Raw genomic sequence first — 12,436 nt, 5'->3', positions numbered from 1 at the left:
AAGTCGTCTGTATATAATTAAATCTTGAAGTTTTTTTTTTCAATTGCAAAACTAACCTATGACGACTTAACTGTAAGTCGTCTACTTTTAAAAAAATATTATTATTTTAATTTTCACTAGACGACTGAAATGTAAGTCGTCCAGAAAAGTCAAACTTCTGAAATAATCCAGTCAAATGCAAAACTAACCTATGACGACTGAAATGTAAGTCGTCTAGCTTTTTTGGAGTTTTTTTTTTAGTCAAACAATAGTAGACGACTTATTTTTCAGTCGTCCGAAATAACAGATTTCAAAGTCAATTGCAAAAAGAACCTCTGCGTTGACCAGACGACGTATAGTTTAGTCGTCTGGACAACTTAGATTGAAGTCGTCCGCGTCTTCTCCGCTAGTTTTTAAGTCTTCTACGTTAGTTTTTGAATAACTTATATTTTTAAGAGTGATAAGTAACTTCAAGATATGTAAAACTTATATTTACAAAATATGTTCTCTCCCTTAGTTTTACTAAATTTGACTAAGTTTTTCAACGCAAACTTATAATAAAATATGATATGTTTTGACTAGTTACTATTGTTTGTTTCCATCTCTTAAGTATTATTGTTATAGACAATAATGATGACTATTGCTATGAGTTGGAAGAAGGGTTAAAATGCTTCTTAAAATGTTGTATCAATATAAAGCTACCAACATTCTTGTTTATTAAGATGAGAAAAAGGCCATTGGAGTTTATTATTGCATATGAGAGATCCAAAGATAAGAAAAAGGCTACTGAAGTCTATTATTTCATTGATTTGTAAATGTGTAAACACATTGTTAGCACATTTAATACATCTTGGAAAACATTATTACTGATTTTACAAAAAATTCACAACTAAAAGAGTAGACATGCAATTCACAAAACAGACCACAAACAAAACTATTATAGATCATTTCTCTACAAAGACAAGCTTGGATTCCACTTGAGTAGACAAGACCACACGACTTTTAAGAAGTCCAGACGACTTCTAAGAAGTCCAGACGACTTCCAGGAAGTTCAGACGACTTTGTCAGAAGACTTTTAGGAAGTTCAGACGACTTCCAGACGACTTTACAGGAAGTCCAGACGACTTTACAGGAAGTCCAGACGACTTTACAGGAAGTCCAGACGACTTTACAGGAAGTCCAGACGACTTTGTCAGAAGACTTCCAAGAAGTCTAGACGACTTCCAGACGACTTCCAAACGACTTCCAGACGACTTACAGACGACTAACAGGTAAGTCGTCCCAGAAGTCTTCCAGATCTGAAAAATCTGCATATTAAATCCAGATCTGAAAAACCTGCATATCCAAAAACGTTCAAATGGCTTAAAAACAGAAAAAATGAGTGAAAGATTAGATAAATCTACCTTTACAGAACACACAAAAATACATATCTAAAAATAATAGATCTACCTTTAAATTAGTGGAAGATGAGTACCATCTAATTAAAAACCTGCAAAAAAGATAGATTAGTAAGAAAGACATGAGACAAAACTGGAAAATTCATATAAAGTTTGGTGTTTTCAAGTCAAAGAGATTAAAGTGGGTTTGGAGAGTTTTAGTTTGGGAAAAAAGTAAGAACTTTATACAACAAGAAGTTACCAAATACAGAAAAATCAGACATAAGAACTTACCAAAACGCTCAGATCTATTATGAAAGGGAGACTTCGTCAGAAGACTTTCATGAAGTCCAGACGACTTCCTGGAAGTCCAGACGACTTCCTGGAAGTCCAGACGACTTCCTGGAAGTCCAGACGACTTCCTGGAAGTCCAGACGACTTTGTCAGAAGACTTCCAAGAAGTCCAGACGACTTCCAGACGACTAACAGGTAAGTCGTCCAAGAAGTCTTCCAAATCTGAAAAACCTGCATATCAAATCCAGATCTGAAAAACTTGCATATCCAGAAACGTTCAAATGACTTAAAAATAGAGAAAATTAGTGGAAGATTAGATAAATCTACATTTATAGAACACACAAAAATACATATATAAAATTAATAGATTTACCTTTAAATTAGTGGAAGATGAGTACCATTTGATTAAAAACCTGCAAAAGAGATAGATTATTAAGAAATACATGAGACAAAACTGAAAAATTCATATAAAGTTTGGTGTTTTCAAGTCAAAGAGATTAGAGAGAGGTTGAAGAGTTTTAGAATGATGAACATTATATTTTTGTTGCAGCCATTTGAGAGGAGGAGAGAGAATGTATAAATTTTTCTTTATATAGGGAGACAAAAAATCCAATTAGGTTAAATATTTTTGACTCAGACGACTTCCTGGACGACTTACATTTCAGTCGTCTGGTGAAGAAATTAAAACAGACGACTTACATGTAAGTCGTCCAGAAGAGTTTAATATTTTTAGCGGGAAATTAAATATTTTTAGCGGGAAACTAAAATAGAAGACTTTCCAGACGACTTACAAGTAAGTCGTCTGGTTTAAATTATTTAAGCGGGAAAATAATTTTAAAAAAAAAATTTAGGCGGGAATATTTGGACGACTTACATGTAAGTCGTCTGTTTTAATTTCTTCACCAGATGACTGAAATGTAAGTCGTCCGAGTAAATTATTCAACAGACGACTGAAATATACGTCGTCCGAGTAAATTATTCAACAGACGACTAAAATATAAGTCGTCCACACCCTAAACATAACCCCTAAACTTAATTATCTAATTAAAGACTTCATAAAATCAAATCAAACTTGAAAAGTGTTTACTATACACATAAATAAACACATATAAGTGAAAACTAATTTTTGAAAAAAACATTTTAGTTTTCCAAAATCTAACCCTAACAATACATACAATACTACAACATATGTTTGCCAAACTCCTAAACCAAAGTATTTTATGATTCACTACTTCCACTCATCTATCTTCAAAACAAATCAATTTTATCATATCTTAATTTATATCACTTAAAACTGTTTATAATTACTTGATTTTTATTTTTCACACATCAAAATATTTTTTCACAAGATTTATAAATTATTTTTAAAATAAACCGGTACCAGACGACTTACACTTCAGTCGTCCAGACGACTTCCAACATCTCAGACGACTCAGACGATTTACTAGGGCTATATTCGTAAAAATGGCTTCTGTTTTTTTGTTTGGTCACAAGGGGCTGAGCTGTAATTTCACTAGGCTTTTAGGTTAGTTTTGCATTTGATTCAAGTTTGGGTATAGGTTTGGGGTTAAAATCAAGTTGTGGGTTAGTTTTGGCAAAAACCTCTTAAAAGATACTAGATTTGATCCGCGCTTATTTTATAATGAAAAATTCCACTAATAACTTAACAAATATTTTTGTTAATTTGTAATAATTTTTTGTGTTTAAAATATTTTTTTCATCAATATTGTTTTCCATTTAAATCAGTGCTTTTAAATTCGATCCGAACCCGCGGTTAAACCGGTGATCCAATAATTTGATTCATGTTTTTTGAAAATATCTATATTAAAAAAAAATTACTGAAACCCAAAACTAACCGATTGAACCGATGGATGGCCAATATGTAATCCAATTTGATTTAAATTTTTATAGTTTCATAATTTTTCAGCTTTTAATCCAAATTTTAAACTTCATTGTTTTGCAATTTTATGAAATTATGACATTTTTACAAAATTTTGATAGAGAAAATGATAGATTTAAAATAATTAAGAACTATAAATATGTCTTGATCATATTACTCCTTTTTATATAGCTTAATTAACTTTATTATATTTTTTTGTGTAGTTTATCTTGTTAATAATTTAGTTTATATTATTATCGGTTTAAATTTGTTGTTAACAATTAGTCTTAGGCATTTTTCTTTAGATAACATATATTTTGAACATTTTTCAAAATTATTTTTGTTATTATATTTATTGTTCAATGTATAACTTTTATATATTTTTATGTAATGGCTATTACTGAATTATTATTTTACTTATGTAAATGATATAACCATTATTTAGGAACTATAAATAAAATAATCCGTTAATTTAATTGATTTATTAATGATTGAAATGTTTTTGTAGTATTTAAACATGTATAAATAAGTTCTATTTATTTTCGTTGTTATATAAATTATTTGTTTTCCATTTATTTAATTTATCTAAATACCTTGGAAGAAAATTGTTAGAAATTATTAAAAATATTAGATCTAATATTTTATATTGTTTCAAAACAAAATTAATTATAGTGTTGTTTGAAAACATAAATAATGATATAAAGAAATAAGTATATTGTTTGAAAACATAGATAGTAGTATAAAAAAAAGGAATATTAGTTATTTAATGTAGATTTAACTATAAAGTATAAATGTATATTTAATTTAAAAACTTACTAAATAAATGTTAGGTCCAACGCAATGTTTCTGCTTTAATCTCTTATATATTAAAAGAAAAACATTATAACATTTGAGGTATATGTTGGTCCATCTAAATATATAATATGTTTTTATTAAAATAACCATAAATTAATTATTAATGTTATTCATTCTTCCTTAAATAATAATTATGGAATTGTCTAATGTAGTAAAGTATATACGGAAATTAATGATTTTGAATAATAAAGATTTGATAAAATTATTATATCCTCTATCATTTTTTCTTAATTTTAACTTATTAAAATAGATTAAACAACCACATTATCCCTATAATAAAAATTTAGACTTTTTTGTATATGTTATATTTAAAAAAAAATTAAACGACTATAAATTACTAAAACTGTAAAAAATCTCACGCTAAAATTTTTGTGATTCATTGTTTAAAATGTTTTGTTACAACAAAATACAAATGATTACAAAATCAAATAAGTAGAAAGTCTCATTTAATAAATATTAATATTAAAAGATATATATATATATATATATATATATGTGTGTGTATATATATATATATCGTTTAAACTAAACTATATACCATATACAAATACATAAATATTTTAATTTCGAGATCTACTTTGAACAATTTTTTTTTTATAAAAGCTTTGAACAAATATTGACAACCTTTAAATTTCGAACTTTGCATTGAAACTTTTTAATAAATTATAAATTACTAAAATTATTAAACATCACACACTAGAAATTGTGTTATCAGTGATTTAAAGTTTTTGTTATAAAAGATACAAATTATCAAAAACAATATGAGTAAAAACATTATTTAATAGATATTAATATTAAAAATATATTATATCTATGTTAATATCATATAAATTTAATTATATACCATATAAATAGATAAAGTGTTTGCTTAGATTAATAAAATTTATTTAGGTGTTTGCACCAATTTCACTATATATGTAATAGTTACTGAACTTTTAGTTATTCAATATATATTTATTATTTTATAATATAATTATGTAAAATAATATATAATAAGTAAATATATATATACATATTTCATTCCGTGCAAGACGCAGATCTTTAAGATACAACTTAATTTAACACAATGATATACGGTTGAAAAACTCAGAATGAACACAAAAGCACTTGTAGACGAAGGAGTGAAACGGAAGATATGAATTTAGGTAATGTCTTCTTCAAAATGATGACGATCAAGCTTTCAATTTCAACATAGAGCTGCAATATTTTGGGGAATTTTGGTGAATGGCCATAAGAGAACAGCCACATATGTTCACATTAATGTAAGTAGTCTGGTTTGAGTTTGGATATCTTGGGGGAATCTGATGGGAAGATACGTACATAGACGACTATGACATTTTTTCTTATTTTATGGATATGAACAAATTAAAAATGGGAGCTGATAAAAAATTGTATCGCATTATCATAGTATGCTTCCATTGGATATTTTGGAACCCATTCTTTACTTAGCAAATGTGAAAATTCACTATACCAGTTTAAAATATATCATTCGATTTACAGTTGAATAAACGCATAAGAAAGATGCAGACTTAACCGGGCCTCGTGGTCTGGTGGTATAGGAACCTCGGCTGAGGTGCCTGCCATCACGAGTTCGAGGTCCGGCCACAGCGGATTTAACATGGTTTCCGTTTGGCCGCCAGGACCCTCCAGTTCCGGTTGGACGCGGTGGGATAGTCGGACTTAGGTCTGGATACCTGGATTATAAAAAAAAAAAGATGCAGACTTCCATAACAGCAATTTTTTTTTGAGAGAAGGCGTTAAAATTTTCTTTTAGCATATCTCATTGACATCATTAAATTTTTAGATTCAGACATCCGATTCCATAAAAACTCAACATCATTGGAATGAGATCAAAAGAAGAGAAGAACTAACATTTTAAGTTATCAACTAGGTTTTCTGGTTGTGAACATATAGTCAGGTCCGGTCCGGAGCACAAGCAAAGGAACCGGTCGCTTAGGGCACCCCAATTTTTACAAAAAAGTTTAGTTGTATATAAGGCATTATAAAAAGATTATACGAAGAATGAGGACATAAATTTGTATTTTCGAGTAGAGCATTACAAATTTTTTATAAAAGTTAGACTGCATATAGTTCATAATAATTTGTATATTTTTAAGCTTGATATTCTTATAAAAACGCAAAATCGTTGGAAAGAGACCATAGAGGAAAAAGAATGGAAAAAAATACACATGTCAGCTGTCAACTAGGGCTTTGGGTTGTGAACATATATTTCACAATTATGGTTCTTCGACATGTGCGGAGACTTTTGTTATTATACATTTTTTTTAATTTTCTGAAGGATACAAATAGGGGTTGATAGAACCACATCAGTTTAGTGGAGCTCACGCATGCGACTACTGAGAGCATCCACAATGGGTATCACCATTGCGGAGTCCTTAGGAATAAATTATCTTTTTTTTTTTTTTAATAGTTAAGGACTCTTGTGAAAAATGTGTGTACAATAGTGAACCCGAAGTTGGAATCTTTAGGAATAAAAAATATTATTTTTTTTGTTTAGTGAAATATAATTTTTATATATTGAATGATTAAATAGAATAATTTAACATAAAATACTAGAAATAAACTTAAAAAATAATAATTAAACATATAAATATAACAATTAAAAATAAAAACAATAATTAAATATAAAGATAGAAAAATTCCTAAATAAAAACATGATTAAATATAAAAATTACACATAAGAGTTTATAAGACGATTGAATATTAAAATCCAACATGATCATGAATGACCACCTAATGAAGACTCACCACTCGTTCTGCTCAAGTATTTGCTCAGTATTTCAGAGCACTCTTTTCTTTCCGGACATACACACATCAATGGAGTAGTTTTCCCATCTCCAACCACATTGAACGCAAATAAGTCTCCTATCCCGCATCTGTTATCGAGACAGAACTTTCTCCAGCCTCTTGTGATGTAATACTTGTCGGCTGATTCGCTAAATCGCAAACTCACATTCCATGAATTTCCCTCTTTGTTCACCAGTATCGTCTCTTTGCATTGTTTGTGCAAAGCAGTAGAACTCGTAGCTCCCACAGGAAGATACTGCAAACAAATAATGTAAAGACACATAATACATGTGTCCGTTGACCATGTACTTTACCCGCGGAGCTCGACCTTCTAAAATGTCATCAAAAAGAGGAGATCGATCGAGGACATTAATATCGTTTAAGGTACCTGGAGGTCCAAAAAACGTGTGCCAGATCCAAAGATCTTGGGAAGCTACAACCTCTAAGACAATTGTCGGTTTTCCTGATCCACGGGCGTACTGTCCTTTCCAAGCGGTTGGGCAATTTTTCCACTCCCAATGCATACAGTCAATGCTCCCGATCATCCCAGGAAACCCTCGTTTCTCTCCAATGTCGAGTAGTCGTTGAAGACCATCCGGTGTGGGTCGTCGTAGATACTCGTCTCCGAATAACTGTATAATTCCGTCAGTGAAATTATGTAAACACAAAAGTGCTGAGGTCTCAGCTAGTCGGAGATATTCATCAACCGTGTCAGCCCCAGTACCATAAGCAAGCAGTCGAGTAGCCGCCGTATATTTTTGTAGCGGAGAATGACCTAACCTCCCGGTTGCATCTGGTCTTTGTTGAAAGAATACAAAGTTCTCCTGGAGGGCAAGGACAATACGCATGAATAAACTCTTATTCATGCGGAAACGTCGTCTGAATTGTGCCGAGTATGTCGCATTCTCTCTGAAGTAGTCATTAACTAAACGGGTATGTCCCCCTTCACGGTCTCGTTCAATATAACCCCGTGTGTTTTGCATATTCGGTTGGGCCTCCACTATGTCATTATATGCATCTTCGACGATTTCATCGAGAACCTCGTCCAATCTTTCATCGATTTCATCGGATGATGATGATGATGACATTTTAGGTTTCCCTCCTTTTAAAAATAAAATATTAAGTTTAGTTTTTTATATCATTTATTTTGACTTTAATAACTTTTTGGTATTATAGCATAAAATCCCAATTTGTAATCATCTTATTTCCCATTTTCCAATCATCTTATTTCTATTTTTTATTTTGGTTATAGATGTTCAAATTTTAAACATATATGGTATTATTTCATAAAATCCCAATTTCTAATCATCTTATTTCTCATTTTCAAATCATCTTATTTCCAAATTTTTTTTGGTTATAGATGTTAAAATTTTAAACATATATGGTATTATTTCATAAAATCTCATTTCTAATCATCTTAAATTCCATTAAGCCATGTTTTTGCTAACATTGTGATATGTTTGGTCTTTTGCTAACCTTGTGATATGTTTCTCCGTCTTGATGTCACAGAGAACAGAGAAGCCCTGCCTTCCTTGAAACATTAAGCCATGTTTTTACTCAAGTCGCTTAATTCAAATTCAAGTTCTATTCTACTCAATTTAGTGAGGATAGTTATATAGTAGTAAGTATAGTTCAACATATCAGTGAGTTCAATTAAACAAGTTCAAGAGCTAAACTCTTAAATTTCAGTGAGTTCAACACAACATCAATGAGTTAAACGTAAGAACAAGAGGACACAAAGCATTTCATACATAAAAAGTTCATTACCTAAACAGAAGTGGTTCTTGTAGTAGGATCCGAATACAAGTTCAGTCATGGCTAAATATTACAACCTTTCCGAGAAACACAAGTTTTGAACAACATGAAACAAGTTTAGAGGCTAAAGGAAAACACCTCTCCGAGATAGAATGTTAAAGACTACATTGCGTTCTACTTATAATACATTAGGTGAGGGACAAGAACCCGTGACTTCCACCCGTGACTTCAACCCGTGACTTCCTTCACATGCCTACTTAGATAAACCTGACACATCAAATAAGACAAAGGTTAGTAAAGTTCAAATGCATTATAGTTTCATTTTTAGACATTACCTCTAACCAACATTAATACATCAAAGCATTTCAAACATTAGTTTCATTTTTAGATTTGTTTCCATCTCAGTTAAAGGCTCCTTCTTCGCGAGTAAACGATCTAGAATCTTAGCTCTAGACAGTTTTTCTTTGACTTCTAGAACCCTCTGAAGCTTCCCCAGCTCCTCCTCTCTACCACTTTTCTTCTTCTTGATACCAGCTTTGGCAGCCTTAACCCCGGGAGGTCGACCTTCTGGTTCGCCGACTTCCTCTTCTTCTCTATCAACATCAATCACTTGTTTACGCTTTTCCTTTCCACCCTCCTTCGGCCCGTAGACAGAGCACCACTTTTGGTCATGCCTCAGCTCCCTCCAGCAGTGATCCATGGTGAACTTGGACTCGGTAGTTTTGAAGAAAATTTCCAACGCCGCCTTCATCACATCATCGTCATTTTGGCCACTTCTCTGCTCCCTCAAAGCTGCATCATAGCATCCTGTAAACTTGGATACATCTGTGTTGATCCTCCCCCACCTCTGCTTGCAGGAACCTAGCTCTCTCAGTACGGTCCCAACCAGCTGCGGACTTGCATTGTAGTAATCTACAATCCGCCTCGAGAAAGAACCAGCTTTCTGCTCATTGCTGATGATAGGATCCTTACTGGTGTTAAGCCAGGCACCAATAAGGATCTTATCCTCCATCGGAGACCACTTCCTCCTGAGACCAGACTCACCACCAGACTCGACAACAGGCTTGACTACAGGAGGGACAACAGACTCCCTAGGACCTTGGCTACCGAACCATAAAGGTTCGGGTGAATCAAGGTTCACTGGAGTCTGAGTTTGACTAAACAGTAGATTCATATAAGGTGTATTATTTTCCATTTGAAATATCAGTATATGTCACTCTAATAGCAACACAGAGACTTAAGTAGACGAGTTTAAACATTGAGCTAAACTAGTTGCATTTAAGGCCAATAAAAACGAGCAGTTAGTAAGGTAGAAAGCTAACTAAAGGCGTAAAACATTTAAAACAATCAATTCAAAGTAACACCCATTTGCAAAGTACTAAAACATTTAAAACAATCATATCAGAGGCGGTAGGAAGGTAGAAACGAAAAAAATTGCATTTATGCGCAAGCACAATCAATACTAACAGTAATATTATAAAGCAATGAACTTGCATTCATTACTAAAGCAAATCAATACTAAAGCATTTCAATACAAAGCATTTCATACAAAAGAGAGTAGGAATCGTACCTTAATTATACAGACACTCTTGAGCTTTACTAGTTGATCTAGTTTACTTCTTCGAAGCTCTTCCTGCATAAACATTAAATCAAACAGTCAAAAGTTATAAAAAAATGTCATGAAGAAACAAGCAAATAGCACAAGAGAGATACTTACCACTCAGGTACATAGCAGCCAAACCTATGAATACTATTGCAGACACCATTACACAAACTGCCAATGCAAACACATTTGTATTCTCTGATTTCTTCTTCACCTCACACACCGTCTTCTATAGCTTAAGCAGCTTCTGGTCACACTCAAAAGCTTGATCCTTGAGCTGTCTGACATCTCTCTAAACCTCACCGAGCTCCTCCGTTAAAGCCACATCCCACCATTTCCATATGTGGCAGCCCCCATCATCGACATTGGGGCACGAGAAGTATCTTCGGTATGGATCCTTAGGTGTGTAAGAGCATTTGACAACAGGCTGAGCACCACAGTAGCAAGCCGTAGGGATTCCATCATCAGCCTCGGGTTGAGGTGGGAACTGATCCGGCTCTGCATTGCAGTAGGGACTCTCAGCTTCATCCGCGTACATCTTAGCTTCAGCTTCAAGAAGGGAGCTCATGTCTATAGAGTTTGATGATGAAGAAGGCTGAGAATAGCTGTAATCTTGTCCCATTTGGTTAACCTGAGACAAATGATTAACGAACAGAGTTAAATACAACAATAACTTTTGGAATTTAAAACAACATAGTTAGAGCAACGAAATCAAAAAAAGCTCAAGGATCTTGTGGAATTTAAAATATTACGAACCCAATGAAAGCGAACACATATCAAACCTAAAAGGTTGAGAAACCCTTGAGAAAAAAGAGAAAATCCTCTTCCGTTGAAAACATATTTCATTTCGAAACCGTTTAAGAAATAAGATACAAATCCGCTTCAGATTGAAACCGAAATCTTGTCAAAACCCTTTATACAAACCCCCATACTGGATCTAAATCCCAAATCGATTTAACCCCAAATTTTTTTTAAACCCCAATTTGAATCGAAACCCAAATCGATTCAAACCCATCCCCGAAACACTAAAATGAGACGAATCTACATGAAAACTAAGCTAAAATGAACAAAAATACAGGTTTACGCTTCGATTTACCTTCGTGAAGACGATCGATTTCAAACGCAAAATATCGTCTTTCCTCGAGCCCTCCTTTTTTTTGTTTGCGGTCTCCGTCGAGAATGACCATTTTTTTTAACCAAACCCAAAATCAAACCGACCCCGTCCCACTCAGGAGTTGACACGTTGCTAAGGATCAATCTCTTAAAAGCCTTGGCTACGGACCAATCCTTACGTCGATTAACCTAAGTAATATTATTATATTCGGTTTTACCTAAGTTTTCGTGCTAAGGATTCGTCGTGTACTCCCGTTGTGCATGGTCTAAAAACTGCCGACTCTTGGATTCCTTGAAACATATATTTTATTTTATTTCAAATGAGAGATAAAAAAGAATAGATTTTTAGTTCTTCTTTTCTTTTCTACTTACGTTTCAAAATAATACACGTTTTATAATTTTTACACTTTTTAATAAAACATATTAAAATATAGTTATAAATACATAGTTTTTGTAATTTTTTATTTCTTATAATTTTAAACTAATAAAAATTTAAAATACAATTAATATTTTTGAGCCTCACAAATTTTTATTATTAATTGATAAAAGTTGCATTGAAAATATAAAAAAAAATATTTTTTTAAAACAAAATATATCTCCAGAACATACATATTTTTTAACGGACGGAATATATGAACTCATTCCAATGATGTTTAGTTTTTATGGAATCGGATGTCTGAAACTAAGAATTTAATGATGTCACTGTAATATGCTAAAAGTTTTTTTATTGCCTTCTCTCATAAAAAATGTTGTTAGTTTATACATACCCTGACT

The 12,436-nt window shown here is 32.3% G+C and overlaps 1 protein-coding gene and 1 pseudogene across 1 annotated transcript; both read right to left on the bottom strand.

Moving 5' to 3' along the window:
* Positions 1-9,024: 9,024 nt before the first annotated feature.
* LOC125588596 lies at positions 9,025-12,088 on the bottom strand (annotated as a pseudogene).
* Positions 9,302-10,120, bottom strand: LOC111213696 (glutathione S-transferase T3-like). The gene has a single exon (XM_022715508.1). The coding sequence runs from the start codon at positions 10,118-10,120 to the stop codon at positions 9,302-9,304; it is 819 nt and encodes a 272-aa protein (XP_022571229.1).
* Positions 12,089-12,436: the final 348 nt, after the last annotated feature.

This window comes from Brassica napus, chromosome C6 (genome assembly GCF_020379485.1).
Source record: "Brassica napus cultivar Da-Ae chromosome C6, Da-Ae, whole genome shotgun sequence".
Classification (NCBI taxonomy): Eukaryota; Viridiplantae; Streptophyta; class Magnoliopsida; order Brassicales; family Brassicaceae; genus Brassica; species Brassica napus.
This window is presented reverse-complemented; position numbering and strand designations above follow the sequence as displayed.

Coding starts and splice junctions, on each gene's coding strand:
- LOC111213696 (XM_022715508.1), bottom strand. CDS start 10,120: ATGAATCTACTGTTTAGTCAAACTCAGACTCCAGTGAACCTTGATTCA.